Here is a 21,561-nt window from a genome sequence, read left to right on the forward strand (position 1 = left end):
TATGTTCGAATTGATATATGCATATAAAAGTGATTTTAAACAACAGGCCGAGAACATGTGTACTCTCATGTCTATGCAAGAAAGTATGCACAACGTAGGTACATTTGGGAAGGTTTGGGGAATAGCTTGGATTCTTGCACATACATTGCTATTTTATAAAGAACGTATGAGCAAACGTCATCAAGAATGCACAAACGCTTTTACACCTGCTGTTTAATGTGCCAAACTCCTCGATCACCTAACCATCCAACCAACCCCCTCGCAGGTTTCCTGCTTCGGATATATTTTAAAAAGTTTTTATGAGTTTTTGCCTCTATAGTCAACTTCTTTTCAAATTCTCTCTTAGGCCTAGATTTATCAAAATGCGGTAAGTATTGCATGCGATAGCAAAAGAGGTGTGGTTTATTGCAATTTGCGCTAATTACCTATGTGAACAGCTAAGTTAGTGCAAGTTGCGATAACATTATCAGACTTTGAGATAGGTACCAGACCTGTTATATGTCCTGCATACAACTACTGGGGGTGGGGGAGGGGGAGAGAGAGAGAGAGAAAGAGAGTGAGAGAGAGAGAGAGAAGGAAAGGGAGAGGGAGAGAAAGAGCCTAGCCCTAATGCCTTCATACCAGGTAGTTATTTATACCTCTATAGGAGGCCCACCTAGTAACTCGAGGTGAGGTTTAGGTATTAGTGTAGGGGGTTAGGGGCCACTTTGACATTCAAAGTGAGACGTAGAAATAGAACAGTGCTCTCTTGTAATGATTTGTACAATGTTCTCTCCACCTAGCTTGATGTTATCCATGTAGAGAGTCAATCAAGCTAGATTGAGAGAACATTGCACAAATCTCATCTTGGAGGGAGTTTCCTCACTCCGAAGGTCATCAAATCTTCACAAGAGACCACTGTTCTGTTTGTACGTCTCACACTGAATGTCAAAGTGGCCCCTAACCCCTCCGGGCAGGTGCAAGTTGCACGGGCTGGCACCCTGCCTGCACGCGATCCTCCGACACAGCAGCAAATACTCGCTGTGCAGAGGCCTCTGGCCCCGCCCCCGGACTGCCCTTCCCCGCCCCTTTTTCGAAGGTCCCGGGACATACGCACATCCCGGGGCTTTAGGCCCGGCGCGTAAGCTTTTGGAAATCTGCCCCTTAATGTTTAACTTACTACAGAGGGTGGGAGGGTAGCTAAATTTCTACAGAACAACATTAGGAGCTATGCGCCTACACACAATTCGCATTCTCAGTTTGAGGCTTTGTGTCAGGCTCCTTCAAGAAAGGATAAGTGTAAGATGGCACATAGGAAGAGGATGTTTCTGATTAGAGGTCCAGAGCTTTGGAATTTAGTCCCTTGGGAAGTGAGATTGAAAACAAATTACTTGTTTTCTACAAAGAAGGTTATATTAATATTGTTCATGGAGTAATTGATCTTCTGCCTGGGTTTATGGATTCTTTGTAATTAATTGCTGTATAACCTGATGATTTTATTTTATATTTTTATCTTCTTTTTATTGCATTTCCCACTGCTTTAATCAGATTTGTTTTTCTGCATTAGTGGGATAAAAGAATTGAGAAATAAATAAATAAAATAATAGCCCCCCTACTGACCCTCCATGCTCACCTTAACCTGTACGTACCCCCATACCCCTACCTCTATAGCTCCCCTAGTGACCTCCCATGCACATCCTAACCAACCCTGCCCCTCCTACCCGTTATGGGGCGGATTTTCAAAGGGTTAAGCGTGTAACCCCGGAAACCCGCTCCTGGGCGCATCAAGCCTATTTTGATAGGCTCGGCGACACGCGCAAGCCCGGGATGCGCGTATGTCCCGGGATTTGAAAAAGGGGCGGGGCGAGGGCGGGTCGGGGGCAGGAGTCTCCAGGCACAGCGGCCATTTGTCGCTGTGCCCGGGAGCTCGGGCCAGCCGTTGGCTTGCGTGCGCGACCTACGCCTGACCAGAGGCAGGCGCAACTTAGAGGACAAAGGTAAGGGGGAGTTTTAGGTAGGGCTGGGGGCGAGTTAGGTAGGGGAAGGGAGGGGAAGGTGGGGGGGCGTAAGGAAAGTTCCCTCCAAGGCCGCTCAGATTTTGGAGCGGCCTCGGAGGGAATGGGGAAAGCCATCTGGGATCCCCTAGGGCTCGGCCTGCACAAGTGTGCATCCCCTTGCGTGCGCCAACCCTGGATTTTATAACATGCGCGCGCTGCTGCGCGCGCATGTTATAAAATCGGACGTAGATTTGTGCGCGCACAAATCTAGGCCTGTGCGAAGTTTTTAAAATCTGGCCCTATCTACTTACCCCATGTGGATATGCTGCCCGATGGTTTAATTTGTTCTACAGGTCTTCCCAGGTGTCAGCATGGCTGAATTGGAAGTGTGTATGGTTTACGGGCAAAGTTTAGTGTAAATGAGAAACCATGTACAAATGTATGCAAAAATGCCTGTGCAATGTACATATTAAAGTTATGTGTACTATTTATATCATGCATGCAAATGCACGCGCACATTATAGAATTCATGTGCATGTGTATAATCCCATATTCATGCAAATATGGGCTTGTGTAAGATTCTTGAAATTGTCTTCCATATATACAGCTACATGGTTCTGTATAGGTGATTGTGCTGGAATATAACCAGCACAAAGGCAGGGAGAAACATGGAGACAGCTCACTAGTACAGATTGCATCCTATCCTGAAGCCCTTTCAAACCCACTCCTCCCTCAAATTGTCAGGTGACATATTTGTGGCTGGAAGGGGAGAGGTTTTAACTGGAGAATGAACTTTTCCAACAAGGTCCAGCACTAGTCACCTAATTTAGCACCTGATTTACTAAGGTTTCTTCCCATTGACACAGAATGGGAAAAAGTCATAGTAAATGAGGCCCTTAGGTACCTAAATTAAGCTGAAAATCCCTCAGGTGCCTAAAATGTATCAACCTAAGTAAAGCACTGAGTGTTTTTTTAAAAATCAACCAGATATTAGGGATGTGCAGAGCAAAAGTTTATGTTCATAAGTCCATAAGTCGAAAAGGGGTCCCATTTGCGGTCAATATGGACATATGGAGAATTCCATAAGTTGAGTCTATGTCCATATGTGCAAATAAAAATTTAAACCCCTCACCCTCCTTAATCCCCCCCCCCAAGACTTACCAAAACTCCCTGGTGGTCCAGCGGGGTCAGGACGCCATTTCTGACCTCCTTTGCAAGGAGCACGTGACGTCGGCGTCACGTCGGAGTGACGCGGCGTCACGTGATTACCCGCGGGTTCGCTCCGGGACCCTCGTTCGACCCAAAAGGAACTTTTGGCCAGCTTGGGGGGCCCTCCTGACACCCCCAAGCTGTCCAAAAGTTCCTTTTGGGTCAAAAGGAGGGTCCCAGAGCGATCGCGCGGGGAATCACGTGACGCCGCGTCACTCCGACGTGGCGCCGACGTCACGTGCTCCTCGCAAAGGAGTTCAGAAATGGCAGAAATGGCGTCCTGACTCCTCGCTGGACCACCAGGGAGTTGTGGTAAGTCTTTGGGGGGGGATTAAGGAAGGTGAGGGGTTTAAATTTTTATTTTGGATCAACAATCGCGATTTCCAACGTATTCAACATAGCTATGTTGAATAAGTTGGAAATCCGATCGTTTTCGCCTCATCACTTTTTTAAGTTAAAAAAAAAAAAGTAGCGTTTTACATTTAAGTTCAAAACGAATGCACACCCCTACCAGATATGTCTAAGAAATCTTCAAAAGCCAGATTCTGTATATCTAAGTTTATTTAATACCTAAGTTTTGGCACAAGTTGATATGTCAGAAGTGTGGTTTCAATTGAGACACGTCACACAAATGAGTTCATTTTCCTTACTAGAAAATGTATTGTGACATCTGATATTTAATATGCAAGGATGCATGGAGATAAACTGAGCCATAAAAACCTTGGGAATTATCCAGCTAGTCAGAGAACTTCTGTTACAACAGTCAGTCAGTCAGTAACCCGCTAGTGCAGGCACACACAGATCATACTGCAGATACCCGCTAGTGCAGGCACACACAGATCATACTGCAGATACCCGCTATTGCAGGCACACACAGATCATACTGCAGACACCATCATTTTAGAAGAGATACAGCTATGTGTTCTTTTTTCATTAATTGAGTTAATGACACACAGTGCACAAAGGCTGAGAATGGAAAGCCTGCGGCTGCTGTGTTCCTGAGTCGTTATGAAACAGGACCGTTTACCTTCTTTATTGCAGTGCAGACATAGGGGGTAATTTTCAAAAGGAGTTACATGCGTAAATGTAGCTACTATTGTAGCAATTTTCAAAAGCCATTTACTCAAGTAAAGTGCACTTATGTGAGTAAATCCTATAGACAAGTCAATGGCATATATTGTAGCAATTTTCAAAAACCCACTTACTCAAGTAAAGTGAATTTACTCCAGTAAACCTGGTTTTTACTCGAGTAAATGCTTTTTAAAATCAGGCCCAAACTGTATTGCATGTCTTCTGCACTCTAATCCCTTTTACTGCAAGTCTCTGATACAAAGACAAGATGAAACCGGCAGCTTACTTTTTCTTTCTGCTATCCAAATATTTCTGAAAACATTTTCTGTCACTGAAGATCTCTCCTCTCTCTTTGAAATCCAAGAGAGAAATGACTGTAGGAAATGATGATTCCTCTCTAAGTTGAGATTTCCTTCATCTTTGGGTTAAAAAATGAAGCCACACTGAGAGAGGCTGGTTGAAAACATGCTTCCTTTAGATTGGCCATGCTACTTCCTTTGCTCTTCCTATCCCAGCTCTGCTCTGCTAGCTTCAAGGAAAAAAAAAACCCCAGCAGTTATGTCTGCCTCACATATTATAATGTATCTGAAAACCGATGCAAATGAAAGTTTTGTAATTTTCAAAGAGCCCTTCCTTCCATTTGATTTGAAATAAATCAAAATGAAAATGAACTCATTTGTCACATTTTACCCGTTCATTTTAAGTGCATGTACATCCCTAACAGCAACAGCTTTGCTGCCAGTCCCTGTCACCTGCCACAAACCTTTCATCGTCTCCAGGATAATGATTTTGAGGATGATCTCACCCAGGGTGTGTCCAGTGGAACTAATAACTTTCTTGGCAATCCTGATGAGTATCAGGAATCAAATTAACATCATTATTTATTGTTTACTAGACCCTGTATCCCGAAGAAACCAAGTGATTCACATGCGAATTCAGAATAATATTAAAAAGAACACCATCCTAATCAAATCTTAAAACCATAAAGTCATGGTAAAGAAAGGAATAAAAACAAGGCCAAAGAATCAAGGCGAGACAGTGCACTTAACATTAGTGCCAACTGTAAAATTTTAAGTTTGTGTGCTGGAACTGTATGTTTAGTTTTCAACAACTCCTTTAATTTTGCATTTACACTCCATACACTGATTTAATAAAGTACAAGGTGAAATTTGATAAAGGAAGCTAGTCTATATTTACACTCACTGTCAACTTCTTGCAAAAGATTGAGATTTTTCAATGCAATGAGTTTCAAAATATGCACATGTGTGTGATTATTTCTTTCACTTACTGTTTGTCCTCAGTGCACCTTTTCATATATTAGATTCTGAACTTGCACACTAAGAGGAAATTTAAGATCTGGAATAAACACCAATTTGGGTGGGTCTGCACCATAGGCATCTTTCATAACTTCAAGTTGTGTAAATCAATGCTTGCCACAACAATTTTCATCAAGAAATAATAATGTCACAAAAAGCTGTAAGTACTTACATATTTGCAAGCTGCTTTTTATAGTTTAAAAAAAACAAAACTGCAATTTTTAACTCAATATTCAAAATTAAATAATAATAAATCTAGCCTACTGTGTTTTAAAATCAGAGACCAATTTCCTGGTATAAAAAAGGCATGTCTGATGTGGCAGAGCAATAGTTACAGAAATGGCAGTCATCACAGTGGTTTGAATGGTTATTATGTAAGGGACTGAGTAACCCACTAATTTATTGCATTGTATTTATTCAGTGGTCATGCCGAACTGAATCAGGCAAGCTCACAAACAAAATAATTCTTGTCAATAAAATGCTGCTGCTGGGAAATTTGAGTACACTTTCTAAGTTAAAACAAAGATAATGGAGCCTATGCAATAAACGTTAGGGAACTTTTATGCATGCTGAAACTAACATGCTATGTAAAAAAAACCACAAACCTTGACGAGCATGTTAAAATGTTCCAGAAAAGCCATTAAACTGAGCACATTATCTGTCAAGGGAGCTATTTCATACTCTTTATCATTATTGTTGCCTTTCTTAATACCCTTTCTAGTTCTGCTATATGGGTATAAAAGTGGGAGACCAGAAATGCACACAATACTCAATGGGGCAGATTTTATAAATCTGTGCACACGCGTACTTTTGTTCGCGCACCAGGCGTGAACAAGAGTACGCGGGATTTCAATAGATACGCGCGTAGCCGTGCGTATCCATTAAAATCCGGGGTCGGCGCACGTAAGGCTGCCCAAAATCGGCAGCCTGCGCGTGCCGAGATGTGCAGCCTGCCTCCGTTCCCTCCGAGGCCACGCTGAAATCGGAACGGCCTCGGAGGGAACTTTCCTTCGCTCTCCCCCCACCTTACCCTCCCTTCCCCTACCTAACCCACCCCCCTGGTCCTATCTAAACCCCCCCCACCTCTTATCACGAAAGTTACGCCTGCTCGAAGCAAGCGTAACTTTGCGCGCGCCGGGCCGGCTGCTGCGCTCCATGTTCCGGTCCGGGGGCTGGTCCGGAGGCCGTGGCCATGTCCTGGAACGCCCCCGGACCGAAACCACGCCCCCGGCGCCGCCCCTGGATGACGCGCTGAACGAGTCAAGACCCCTCGACACGCCCCCGATGACGCACGGATCGTGACACGCCCCGACACGCCCCCCAGGAAAGCCCCGGGACTTATGTGCGTCCCGGGGCTTTGCGCGCGCCGGAAGCCTATGCAACATAGGCTCGGAGCACGCAGGGGGTGTTTGGGGCAGGTTTTTGGGGGGTATGCGTGTATCTTACGCGCGTACCCCTTTGAAAATCTGGCCCAATGTGTGGTCACATTGTCAGAGATATAGGGTGGGGATGACTTAGTGAGATCTGCAACGTAAGAGAAAAGGGCTTTAGGGTTGTACTTGTATTTATGTATTTTAGTTGCAAAGTAGTCACGTTTGGTCTTTAGAGTGGAGAGTCTGTAGGAGTGAAGGGCAGATTTGTAGATGGAGGCTTGTTGTGGAGTGGGATCTTTGCGCCAGATTCTCTCTTTCCGTCTGAGGTCGTATTTCATTGTTTTCAATTCAGGGGTGTACCATGGTTTTTTTTTATTTTTTTGTGCTTGGTGTAGCTCTCGGCTAACGAGTGGACATAATTCATCTTGAAGATGGCAGCTGCAGCCAAAATTAAAAAAACAAAAACCACAAAGGCCTGGGTCCTTCCTCTTGCCTATTAATTAGTCCTTACCCCACAGGTGGCCTTCCAGGGCAGCAGTCTTCCCCAGTAGCTCCTACCCCACAGCTCCAAATTTTCTAAATGGTCACCAGTGCTATCATGTTGTACAGCGGATTCCTCTGCTGTGCAATGGGTTATAAAATTACTCTGCCTGATTATCTCTACATCACACCCCCTTTTTCCTTTCAGAAAGGAAATAATCAGGGAAGCTACTGAAGATATATTTCGTTTTAAACAGAAAAGGCTTCTATTCTATAGCTCTCACCGCTGTGTGTTTTGCTGCAGAGCTGATCACTATCTGCTGGGAAGACTCCAGCGTTTCAAGCAGAATCTGACGAATGGCATAATTAGGATATTTTCACTCAACCTAACCTAAACTCATCCTTTTAATGGCATGGGACACGTATGACAATTCTGTCGCAGAAATGGTAACAAAATCTAATAAGGAAAGTGGTTAATAAAGGAGAAATTTCACAGAGCCTCTATCTGTGCCCCTCTTTTCGCTTTCTGTTAAGTGAAAAGTCCACCCAACACGGAGAAAATAGATTAAAAAAAACCACACATTTGAACAATATATAAATTGTATACTTCTGATGTTATCAAACGATAAATTAAGTTTTGTTATATTTGCATGATCACGTGTGTGCATTTTGGCTGTTATCGGCTTGGAGCATTATTATTTTATGAGCATGTGGAATTAAAAAAATGAAATAAAGTAAGTTATGAAGAGTTTGCCAGAGCTGATTCCATCATAATCCTTTAAGAAACTTGAAGAAAGCACAACAGCGGCATTCGGTTATTCGTATGCACCGGAAACAGGTAACCTTATTTATGCAATGAAAATCTGGGGATGAGGGTTTAGGGGAATTGCCCAAAAAAAAAAAAACGTAAAAAGTGAAAATGATGCTTTGACCTCATCAACTCCTGCCATCTTCTACGCTGCTTGGCACTAACAGAGACGCAAATACTTACGCGATAGCTTAACAGGAAATGAGAAGCGAACCATGTCCATCTCCAGCAAAATATGATTCACCGTGCTCATACAGCACGTCACTGGGTATTTACTCAGAGCAAATATTTAATGCTGCAGGTGGTACAATTACCAGCAGAAGAATTTTCTCCATACATATAATTTTTATTGAGCTTTTAGAACAGGAGAGTGGTTTCCCTGGCAATGGGAATGAAAGCGCTCTCAGCATGTCATTCCCATTAAATCTTCTTGTCGTTTTTTTTTTCCACCTCGCAAACTTTCATAAGGGGAAGCTAAAATACACAGAGGTAGCAGTTAGAAAAACCTGGAAAAGGAGGGTTACATACATTATGAGAGATTTGAGAGATTCACTCTCAAATTAGAGAGCGACTATTATAAAAACCTCTATTAGCAATGGTCATAAAAGCAGAATTTTTTTTTTTTCGGGGGGGGAGTTAGATATTCTTCCCAACCTGAAAAAAGATATTCCGAATAACATAGATGTTCCTTTAATACATTTCACTCCAGCCACTGATGTGCCCACAAACTCCGATTTGCTAAAATACTTTTACACCTTTTATTTGTCTCTGTCTTCAAGCAGAAATGTATTTACTCCCGTTCAAAGCTAGTATTTGCAGCCTGGGTCAACGTGCTGTTACAATCCACTCTGAATGGCTGAAAAAGCATAATGCAAATAAATAAAATAAATAATAGATTACCTCCTATTACTTTTTAATGGAAGTGACTACGACAGGTTTAAAAGGTTTACTTGTTTCAAAAGATGTGCAAAAATAGGAAGTCTAGTTAAAAGAAAACTCTTCTTTTACTCTTATCATATAACATCTTAAAAAAAAAAAACCCACAAACTTGCCACCTTCCCTTATTTTTGAGCACCTGTTTATGGAAATTATGACAACCGTTGCGGATTGTGATTTAGAGTTTTATTTTATTTATTTAAATTTTGTGTTTTTATGTTTTGGTAATTTTTTTTTTTTCAAAATCATTTTTATTGAGGCATAGAGAAAATGGAACAAAACAGAAAATCAAAGATTACAACTTTAAAGCAAACATAGAGAATCATCAATACGAATGAGCGTAGCAGCACCCAGGTAACTGAACATAGACACATTCCACCATCTCCATGCCCGTTTTATAATTATACTTGCAGTTGTAATAACAATCACAATTACATACTGATACCCCCCAGAACTAAACTCATGAACCGGCATGAAAGAAGCGTTTTGTGATATGAAGAGAAATAATGACATTCCAGGCCCTCCCAAGCACCAACACAGAGTTTTCCATGCCTCGATAATCGAGCCTAGAAAACTATTCCCCTTGATCTCTTTTGGCAGAGTCACCTTAGAGGTATGTATTAAGCCCAGAGGATAGAAGGGGCTGCACATCTCTTCCAGTAGGTGGAAAGCATCATAAGAAAATTTATGTCCCCCAAATTCCCCCAGAAAACGCAACTGACATGCAGTAGCATATATCTGAAAGTCCGGGGCTTCTATCCCTCCTTTTGCCCTGCTTCTCATCAATTTATTGTATCCTATTCTAGGCTGATGCCCCCTCCACAGAAATCTAGTTGTCATGGTCCTAATATGTCTATGGTCCTGGAGAGTTATTCTACATGGTAACATCTGCAACCTATACAACAACTTGGGTAGAATAACCATCTTAAGCAGGGCGTTTCAGCCCATTATTGATAAAGGGAGATCTCTCCATACTTGTAACTGAGTTTCCAGCCCATCAATTACATTTCTAAAATTAGCCGTATACAGCTGTGACAGGTCCCTGGGAATCCATACTCCTAGATACTTGATTTGATAGGGAGCCCAGCGAAAGAGGAAATTCCCTTGCCAGATGTTCTGTAAAGATAGGAAGGAGGGCTTCCAACTTGTCAAAGTTAATTTTTAACCTCACAAAAGTTTGAAAGGCAGAGAAATAGTGGTAGATCAATGGTATTGCAGTACATGAATCCGCAAGGAATAATAAGATGTCATCTGCAAATAAACACAATTTAATTTCTTGAGAACCAAAGTATATTCCTTGTATCTCCCGATATGCCTTAACTTTAGAGCTAAAGTTCTAAAGTGAGGATAAATAATAAAGGGGACAGGGGGCAACCTTGTCTTGTGCCTCCCTTAAGAGGGAAAGGTTCCAAAAATACCCCATTAACTAATATGCGGGCTGTGGGATCTAACCCACTCTAAAAAGGGTCCCGTAATCCCATATCACTCTAACACCCAAAACATAAATTTACAATTGATGTTCTCAAAAGCCTTTTCCACATCTAGGCTCAAAACTAACCCCTCCGCACATTTATCAGAAAAGCTATGCAACATGGCCAAAAGTTTCCCAACATTGTTTACTCCGTGTTGTCCCATGACAAACCTGTTTGATCTATGCCCACTAAGAGTGGCACCACCTTGGCTAGCCTGGCTGCCAAAATAGTGAAGGACCCAAGAAACAAGACGGTAAGAAAAGCCACGGAGTGAAGAAATCAAAAACTAGACCGATGCCTTGGAAAGATTTTATTAAATAATGAAAGTGCACGACTCTGGTCAAAGTTTTGCCTTATGGCTGCATCAGGGGCTCTTCGGTATAATCTAAGTGCAAAGACAAAGCTCGGTGTCTTTATATCAACTGGTATCTGGTTATTTACTACTTAAAGGAATCCATATACCCTTTAGAATGAATGCAATACAGTCACTTGTGCTATCACAAAGTTCAATCCTTTTTGTGTCCAGGACAAGAGTGCATCGATATTTGTCAACAAATTGGGTTTCTTACAATCTCTTCAGAATGTGGCATAACATTCAGAAAACATTCTAAATGTTTTCTGAATGTCCCCAAGCCGTCAGCTCCAAGCCATCATTCCCAGCAGCTTTGCCCGATTTTAGCTTTGAAATGACCCTAAACATCTCCTCCTCACTAATGGGATGGTTTATAATTTCCAATTGTTCTGAAGTGATTTTAGGGAGAAGTATCCATCAAAAAGAGAGATCTTGTTGTATTATATCACAGGGCCATGCATCATATCAAATTTTATAAAAAGAGCAAAAAATATCAAGAACTTTGGTGGTTTCAACTGCCAGATTACCGTCCTCAGATTTCAACCCTTTGATACATGCCTTTTGATGTGGGCCTATCATGAGATTCGCCAGCAATTTGCCTGCCTTATTACCAAATTTATGTATGTGAAAATTAAAAAACCTCAGTGATCGTAAGGTTTTTAGATGAAGCAAGTGGTTCAAAATAGTTTTAAGTTCCATAAGAGATTTCTTAGATTCAACTCACATTATGCAAATATGCTCTCTCCTTCTATCTCTTAATAAATTAGTAAGACACAGTATTTCAGCATCTTTGTTTCCTCTGTTTCACCAAGTATGCGATAATTTCACCCTGCATTACAGATTTGCCCACCTCCCACACCACAGTAGGATAGGTGTCCTCTATAAAATTAAATCTAAATATTCATCCCAGTGGGCTCTCAAATATTGTCCAAATTCTTCATTCTTATGCAAATGACCGGGCATTTTCCAACTGAAGGGCCCTATACGTGGACTACCCAAGCTCAGCCGTAGAAAGACCAGTGCATGATCTGAAAGGTGATAACATCAAAATGGGAGCCAAGAACTTTTTAAAACAGTTTTTCGTCTATTAAAATATAGTCCAATCTTGAGTAACTACCATGTGGGTGGGAGTAAAAGATGTAGTCCCACTCTCCAGGTTGCAACAAACGCCAGTTCTCTAACACTCCCAGAGTATTTATCAAATAGGTTTCTTCTTTTCAGAATCTTGAGCTTTGTGAGGCTTGGATGGCTTGCAATCTAGTTCACTGTCTGCTACCATATTGAAATCACCCATTATCAAGGAGTATTCAGGGAAAGCAAGAACAACCTTCAGCAAGGAAGAGAAAAACTCTGCTGAGTAAACATTGAGGGCATAGACAGATCCCAACAGGTAATGTGTACCATACAATGTACCAGCTACAAAGAGACACTGCCCCTGTGGGTCTTTTACAATTTTATTCATTTGGAAAGGCAAGTCTTTATGGAGAAGAATTGCCATGCCTCTTTGTCACATGGAATATGAAGCAAAAAAACAGCTCCCCACCCCATCTCTTTTTAACTTCAAGTGTTCGATATCAAATAGATGGGTTTCTTGAAGGCAAGGTATTTGTACCTTCTCCTTTTTTAGCAAAGATAATAGCTTAAGGCACTTCACTGGAAAGTGTATGCCATCGACACTAAGAGTAACAAACATAATTTCACCCTGGTTCATAACAGTCGTAAGTAGATCTAGACAACATCAGTTTGACAATTGCTTTATATAATGCATTTCCCCACGCCTCCAGCCTAGGCATGAAGATCAAGGCCATATCCTTTTCCTTGACAGCACCCAGACATTGTCAGCAGCCAAGCCCAATTATAATATATACTTCACAAAGAACTATTTCCCCATTAAGAACAACCCGAAAGGTGTAAATCTCCCTGTGCTTACCTCCCAAAATCACCCTTGGAAAAAACCCCAACACACACACATCCATCCATACACACACATCCATCTCCATATACTCCACCACAAAAAAACCAAACTCCAAGGGACCACCACTCTCCCAAAGGCATTCAGTGCTGCAATGCTCTCCGGGAGAAGGTGCCCAGTGTGGATCCCCCTCAAAGACCGCCAAACAAAAATTTAAACTCAATAGACCAGTATAGAAAGGACAGAGGTCTTAAACCGTGCCCTTCCTGTCGAAGAGGCAAAGAAGGAAGGAACACCCGTTCTTAGCAATAGTTATGGTATCTGTTTTAGAACTGCTTTTCATTACATAATGATGCAAATATCTCTAGCCTTTGGTAAAGCACTAACATTAGGCAACTTTGAAACTTCAGCCACAAACATAACAAGTAGAAAACGAAGTGGATAAAGAAAAAACAAATGATTATTTATAATCAGTGACTTCTATTGTTTCCTCCCTTTAAGATATGGCACCTGCCGGATTTATAAGATGGTGTTACAGAAAGCCAATTCCTCTGAATGGAGCTCCTCGCAGAGGAAAAAACCAAGATGGCACTTTCTTGTGTAGGAGCAGTATCTCGGTGGTATGATTTTCACAGCAGTCTAGAGATAAAAGAAAGACTGCATCTTGTAGTAACAACACAAAATATACCTCTATTGCAAAGTGTTCATGAAAACGAGAATCTATTCCTTCGTAGTTAAGAAATGAGTCTTCTCCCCATGAACGATCCTCAGTTTGGATATAAGGCTGTGAATCAAATCCCCCAGCACTGGAGCTCTCTTTTCTGAGCTGCAACCCGAGCAGAATAGTCGTTGAATAGTATCAGCTTAGAGCCCTCGTGTTCGAGCCCTCCCTTGGACTGGTAAGCTTGTAGTAACTTGGTCTTATCAGCCCAGTTTAACATTTTTGCTATGACCGGGCCTGGTTTAGAGATATTTTCCTTAAAAATGCCTCCCCAGGGAGCTTGTTCGCAGATAATGGGAGCCTCCGAGGTGTCCAGGCCCAGCGTTGCGAGCAACCATCTTTTCAAAAAAGCTCTGGTAGATTTTTGTCTTGTACAGTTTTCCTGAGACCAATGACTCAAATGTTATTCCTTCGACTTCTGTTTTCCTGATCGTTGATCCAATCTAATAGCTCGGTGTTTTCCTTCTGCAAGGCCGAGTGTCCACCCAGGCTGCATGATCTTCCTATGCTGACACGTGCTGCTGTACCTCATGCAAGCACTGAGTTTGATTTTCCAGGCCGTCCTTTATCTCGTTGATAGTTGATTGTATTTTGGATAACCGATCCTCTAGAGCAGTGGTTCTGTACCCTTTTTTCCTTCATGACACACCTGACAGATGATGCTCACTTGTGAGACAAATTGCACACTACATTTAATAGCTATACTAAAAAAAAAATCCTAGATATTTTATTGTTGAAAATGATGCAGGAGAAAAATAAAATATTCTTTAATTTTAGTAACTGCTTGTAAAATATCATTAAATTTTATTTCTTTCACAAAAATTTTAATCCTGGCTTACTGCATCAGTGAGAAATCTGCGTATGCAGCACACAGTTTTTTGATACAGACAAACTTTCATGCATTTCACTGTCAATCCTATTTATTTATTTAAACGTTTTTATATACCGTGAATTGGGCAGAGACCTGACCGTCTAGGCGGTTTACAATAAAACATACATAATTAAAATGACAATACAATGAACATCATAAAATACATCACATTTACAACGCTGGTCAATTCCTACAATATCAGGAAGTTCTAACCTCTTCTGGAGTTTATACAGAGCAGAGTTAGGAAATGTCCCCTCTCAACTCACCATACAAAAAATATTCTCAAATTCTGGTATCCCCTCAGTAATAGTTCTTTAAAATCCCTTCCCTGCCAGGCACTTTGTGAAATAACATGAAAACACGCTAAAAAGACATTCAGAAATTATGTAGCATACCAGCCTTACCATAAGGGCACTAACACCCAGGACCTGAACACAACAACCTTACCTATGAAAAAGCAAGACTGCAAATACAGAACCCAGTACACTTGCTATTGAAAAAACAAAGCAAGCCAGGACTGCTATAGATCCCTGCACAGAATCTACATCCTAGTCAGCAGAATCCCTCACCTCTGTCAAACGTGCAGAATGCAGACTGATGCAGAATAAGAGACCAGAAATTAAGAACAAGCATACACAGAAAAACTGAAACTCCAAGAAGCTGGGAGTGAGGGGAGGGGGGAATGGCAGGAAGGTGGGGGTAGGATTCAGAATGCCTGCAACATTTCTACCTTGGATTGATGGTGGCAGTGATTGGCAGGGGTGAGGGAAAAGCAGGAACAGGGAGCGGTGATGAGGAATTAAGCACCAGCTCCTTACTCTGCACTCTCCTCACGCAGCAAGCACCTGTGGCTGTTATAGAAAGCATAGGCTTGCTATGTCAAATTTTTGGAGGCACACCTTCCACCCCTTGGTGACACACCAGTGTATCCCGACACACTGGTTGACGACCACTGCTCTAGAGCAGTGGACACACTTCTTGAGATGGAATGAGCAACTCCTTTGAAACCATCGTTACCATTTTGTCGTTGTCCGCTTTCGGAGAGGATGCCGCCATTTTGCGATCCAAAGGACGACTCTTCTCCCGTGTTGTGCATGCCGGTTTGCCATTCATAACACATTGTTTTTTTATTACTAAAAAGTCCATTCGCTGCCCTGCAGTTTTTTATCCTTACTAGCGCAAAGATAGGGGGGGGGGGGGGAGGAATCTCGGCCCCAAACCTGAGAAAATGAGGAGGGTCCACAGAGCTTCAACCCTCAGCATCTGCTCAGGCTTCATCTATAACCAGAAGCCCCATGTTTTGGTAATTTTATTTGTTTAGATTTTATGTTTGGTTTGTATTATTAATTTCTTTTAGCCTTTGTGTTTAACTTGTAAGCTTATTTATTTATTTGGTGGTTTTTTTATACTGTCATTCAGCGATGCCATCATTACGGTTAACAAATAGTGCGTTATTCTGTTTACAAATATAAGGTTAAAATTTACGATAAAAAAGAAAATTTACAATACAACAAGAATAAAATGCACATCAGGAAAATGCAATAAATAGTTAAAATAGATATACCATTATAAAATTAATAAGAGAATCAAATAAATATTACGAGGATAAAGAAACTTCACTTAAGGTAGGAATTCGGATAAGGGATCATGGAGTACTGCGATGAGATGTGGTAGATGAGATCGGTTGGTCAAGATTTGGTATGCAGTAGTGAAAAGTCAACTTTTATTGCTTTTATACTGATTATGCGGTATAGAAATCTTTAAATAACTAAATAAAAACTAATTAATTAAGAAAATTCCCTTTCAAAAGTTATTTTCAAGGAGCCAGTGTTCTTTTTCCTATTAAAATTGCTTTTGCATACCTAATATCTCTGTTGGACTATATAACATGCATACAATCAGTGGCTTTAAGTATATTCAGGTATTTACTCTTACACATATTCGCTCAGTCACATTTCACATACTTGAACACAACATATTTATATATATATATCATAACTCTTTTACATAGATACACTTCTCATGTTCTCACATACACACCCCACTTTCATGAAAGTATGGATCCCCCTGGACTATAGAGCTGCGTACAGCACTGGCGTTCTGCACTGATGCAACGGCAGGACAAACTCGTTTATATTATTTACAGGACTAGCTTGCACTGCTACGTAGTCACTTCTTAGTTATACTTAACATGCACATATGTGCCTTCCGCACTCACAGAACATCAGGTCATACACGAGGTACCCGATACCATTTTTATCTGCCTCGCTCTCGGCGCCTCCAGCGCCGCTCTGACAGGGGCAGCGATAGAAGCGCAAGCTTATGCTGAAGTTTTCCTCTTCCAGCCTTGGCCTCTTGTCAGAGCGGCGCTGGAGGCACTGAGGACGGGGCAGGGAGCCCCCTCGCTCCCGGCTCAGATAAAAGAGGTATCGGGCAGGATGGGGGAGATGGGGGGGGGGGGAGCAGGTGTCGGGATTCTTTGTGGTGGGTGGGTGGGGAGGCAGCCCGATGGCCTGTTTGACAATCCAAACCGGGGCCTGTGGCCCAGCTACAATGCCAGTCACTTCATCGATCTTTGAAAAGGTTTGGGAGGGTAGGAAAATATTGCCTGACAGGGCTTTAATATCACACGTTGGCGAGGGTGGAGGGAGGGGACTGTGCTTTTATTTTGATAGCTAATGACAGTGCTGCTTCGTGCTCATACATAGCACGGTTAGGGTTTTTTTAGTTATCTGGCTATATGTAGCTGGATAACTTTAGGCTGGTTATGTTCTGCAGGACATTTATCCCGCTGAATATTTATGGGACCAACTTTGCCCGGATAATTTGTCCACTAGCCGGTTCTGAATATGGACCTCCAGAATTCCAAAGGAATTCCTGGTCTCCGGGCCAACACCTGAAAACTCAGGGTGCTGCTGCCAAACCAGGCCCCCCCAAGATAAAGTTTTACTGGGCTGTGGGCCGAAAAGCAGAAGGAAGGGGGAGTGTTGGAGACGCCCCCCACCCCAGGAGAAGAAGAAGCAGGGGATGTGTAGGCCTCCATGTAGGGAAGGAAAGGGTAAGAGATCAGCTAGTCCCCACAGAGCAGCAGGAGCAGGAGGCAATCAGTAGGCCCCACTGGGCAGGAGGAAGAGGCGATCCCGGGCCTACAGTAGCAGAAGGAGGAGCAGGAGATACAGCAGGCCTTGAGGAGGATGTTGCTGTCGCTGATGGGCTGGGGTGAGGAGAACTGAGCCGTGACAGAATAAAGACGGCAATTAAAGAGTTTTGACAGGGAAGTTGAAAAGTTATATTTATTTTATTTTTATTTATTTATTTGGTTTTTATATACCGACATTCAACAAAAGTCATCACATCGGTTTACATATAACAAATGAATGAAAAAAAAAGAAAAAGGTTACATCATAATAGATAGAAGAGGAGGAGATGGTGAAACAAGGGATGAGTAGGTAAATTAAATTGGGTGGTGATTCTTCATTATGTTGTAAATGCTTTCTTAAAAAGCCATGTTTTTAGGTTTTTTTTTTAAAGTTTGTGATGATGGATCAAGTCTTAGGTCAGTGGGGAGGGTATTCCATAAGAGTGGCCCGGCTATTGAGAAAGCACGTTCTCTTGTTGAGTTGAGGCGGGAAAATTTTGGGGAGGAAGGAGCAAGGAGTCCAGTATTTGTGGAGCGCAGATTTCTTTTTGGGACTTGGAAATGGAGTATTGTATCCATCCAATTTGTCTTGTTGTTATATAAAGCTTTATGAAAAACCATTTGAACATGGACCTCAAAGTTTATAAAAAGTAAACATTCCTTCATAAGAAAAAAAAAAAAGACCCATGTAACAGTAATAAAATTTGCTACAGTGAAACAGAAATGAATTCGTTATATAAATGAATGTTTTTCTAACAAAAGTAATTCTACATCTTTTTAAACATCATGCAGGATCTTGAAAAATATAAAGTGTCGTTATTACTATTCCTACTCTATATTGGAAATGTATTTTATAGACAATTATCTAGCTGTGAGTTTTCTGTTTTATGGGCAGATCAATGCTTTTTGCAATATAAAGTTTTTAACTTGTCTCTTGTCAAAGCAAACATCCTCACTGTTTTTTCAGATTCACTAATTTTGTTCCGCAAAATAATTCCCTCCTGTACCTGTAAGCATGCTGGAGCTCTGCCTTGGGGTTTGTTCACGTCCACAGCTACTAGCTGCCATCCCCCAGCAGCATCTTCGTGAAACATCTTGAGAAAGAAAAAGACATTGTCAGAAACATTTTCCATCTACAAAAACACAATTAAAACTTGTCATGTTTTCTCCCAGGATTTGTACCATCACTTTTTTTTTTCAAATCTTTGTCACAGATATTATAAAGGATGAAACTTCTATTTTTCTTAAAGTTATTGAAAGCCACCAGTTAAGGATCAAGTAGAATAGGTGCAAGTATTATAGAGGTCACCTCAGGGTGAGGTTGAGGTTGTGGTGGTGGGCCTAGGTTTTGGGAGGCAGTTTTACATGTACAGTCAGAGGTACGAACAGTACAGTAGACATCAGTGAAGATTTGATGTGATTTGGAATGAGGAAAGGTAACACAAAGATGAGATTTGTACATTGTACTCTCGACCTAGCTTGATAGCAGCTAGGTAGAAAGTACATCAAACTAGGTCGAGAGTACAATGTACAAATCTGATCTTTCTGAATCTTTCCTCACTCCAAATCACATCAGATCTTCACTGATGTATACTGTGCTGTTTGTACCTCTGACTGTGCATGTAAAACTGCCCCCCCCCCAAACCTAGGCCACCACCACAACCTCACCCCAAGTTACTGGTGGTTGCCCCTCCTACAGTAGTATAAAAAGTTGACTAAAATGTGTGTGTGTCCCCAGAGGCTCTCGCTCTCCCTCTTACTCTCCCTCCCTGAAATGGGATTTGTGATTTGGCACATCATAATGCCAGGAAAAAAAGGAGTAGTTATTTACGGTGTTAAAATCCATGATAATGTCCGTTATGCTATCGCATGCAAGGCTAAGCACCTCTCATTTTAATTTACTCTGCCCTAACTCAGCCCAAACTCCTTCCATTCAGAAAATTTTTTAAAATTTGCATATGCATCTCACGATGCATTATTTATCGTGGGCGTTATAGTGTTATCGCGGGCATTAGGGCCCAACGCCCATGATAAGGCCCTAACGTGATTTAATAAATGACCCTTTTAGCCACATAAGTGCCCAAATCGTCCTATCTGTCTAAATGCTTTTGAATATGGACCTCAAAATGTATTGATGAAATTTCCATGTAGTTCTCGGACCTTCTAATTCTAGTGGACTTTAATCTAAGAAATTCCATACTGGCTCAGACCAATAGTCGATCAAGTGCAGCATCCTATCTCTGACAGTAGCCAATACAGGTTACAAAAACCTGGCAGGATCCCAGAGAGATAAATCTACATGTTGATTCTGATAGGGCTCAGCAAGCAAGACATTTTTCGGGGTTTAGTCAATTAACGAAGGAGCCTACACATATTGCAGACCATATTCTGAATCTGGTCTTTGTCCTGGAAAGGTTGGACTAAGTTTGGTTAGGTACTACCTAGTCAGTCCCTTAGTCAGATCTTTCAGTGATGTTTTCAGTATGAGACTGTCAGGGTTAGTTGCTTCTGAATCTACTAGATCATTCAGAAGATTTCAGAGTAAGGAAGATATGGACCCAGACAAATTACCTTAGAGCATTTATCTCTACAGAATGAATTATTGGGCCTTAAATTATTCGATGCTCAGGTAGGTTGGTAGAACAGGGAACTTAGGGGAATATTAAGAGTGTGCAAGGCCATTTCATCTGTTTCATTTCTTTGTTTCATTTCCATTCATTTTGTTACTTTATTCATGTAAAGTCATACTTTAAGTACTGAAAGATAATTTTATGTGTGTTAAAAATGTTATGTGGACATAGCAAATGAAATTAATTAAACAACTGAACATGCCTACATTAGATATAATTGCACCATGTGCAAGTAAGCACAGAAGAACTTCAAACCACTAATGAAAAGAGGAGCACTGAGAGGAGGTCGCAGAAGAACTTTAATAAAAGTGCTTGGTGGTCACAGTCCCAACATTATAAGGATGCTATTTCGGCAAGTAAAATATATCTCTGGAATTTTTAATTAATCTTAAAATAGTCCAAGGGCGCTCTTTGAGATGGTAAGGTTTATTGAATTCATCTGTACTCCAAGGACCTATAATCGGTTCAAAAGAGACTTGAAAACAGTTTGCAACTAATTTCTCTATTAAGATTGCAAATATTAAGGAGGAATTGGAAAGTTCTTTCAGATCTGATGGTAGGGTAATATAAGGATCTCTGAAAGTAAATAGATGTATAAAAATTCAGCCAAGATAGGGTCTATCAGAATCTCATGCATTAACAAATGTTGAATATATACCATATAAGTGCTGGGAACATTCAGCCTCAACAAATTCTTTTGTTTCATTGGTTTGTTTCACGGTTGCCTCAATTCACCTCACCTCACCTCAGCAACATCACTGCAGCGCATCCTCCGGGTGGAAGGCATCATATTTAGACACTGGATCAAGAACACAAGACCTCAATTGGCCTACTCCCAGGCCTCTAGGCATAGGCCACAGGCAGGGTCCCAGTGTCAGAGCCTGGCCTAGACCTGGCCCTTAGACCAGGCCCTGGTGTAGGTAAATGGAACCCAGCCTTGGTTGGGCCCGGCATCAGGCCTAAGCCTAAGCTATAACAACCAAGACTTGGCCTCATCTGGGCCTTGGTATTGGATCTGGGCCTTGGTATTGGATCTGGGCCTATACCCAGATCTAGGCTTCTATTACCAGGACTTGGCTTCTGGCTAGGCCCCAGTGATGGGCTCATGCCCGAGCCCCAGAAACCAGACTATGCCAAGACATGGTCACACTGAAGGTTCTTTTTGAAATGGAATGAATATAAGTATGCACGTAAATTTTGTGTATTTTCATCCGAAGCCTATTTATAGTTCATATCATTAGAACAAACAGAAAATAGCTTCATTCATTCATTGTGTTTTTGACATTCATTCAAAA

At 41.5% G+C, this 21,561-nt stretch overlaps 1 protein-coding gene across 1 annotated transcript in view; it reads right to left on the reverse strand.

The window, feature by feature from the left end:
• The window catches only part of NALCN (sodium leak channel, non-selective), a 549,662-nt gene that overhangs the window by 438,432 nt on the left and 89,669 nt on the right, over nt 1–21,561 (reverse strand). The window contains exon 10 of the mRNA XM_029603307.1: nt 18,644–18,730. Within this exon, the coding sequence (XP_029459167.1) occupies nt 18,644–18,730 (87 nt within the window). The remainder of the gene's footprint in view (nt 1–18,643; nt 18,731–21,561) is intronic.

Source organism: Rhinatrema bivittatum, chromosome 5 (assembly GCF_901001135.1).
Source record: "Rhinatrema bivittatum chromosome 5, aRhiBiv1.1, whole genome shotgun sequence".
NCBI lineage: Eukaryota > Metazoa > Chordata > Amphibia > Gymnophiona > Rhinatrematidae > Rhinatrema > Rhinatrema bivittatum.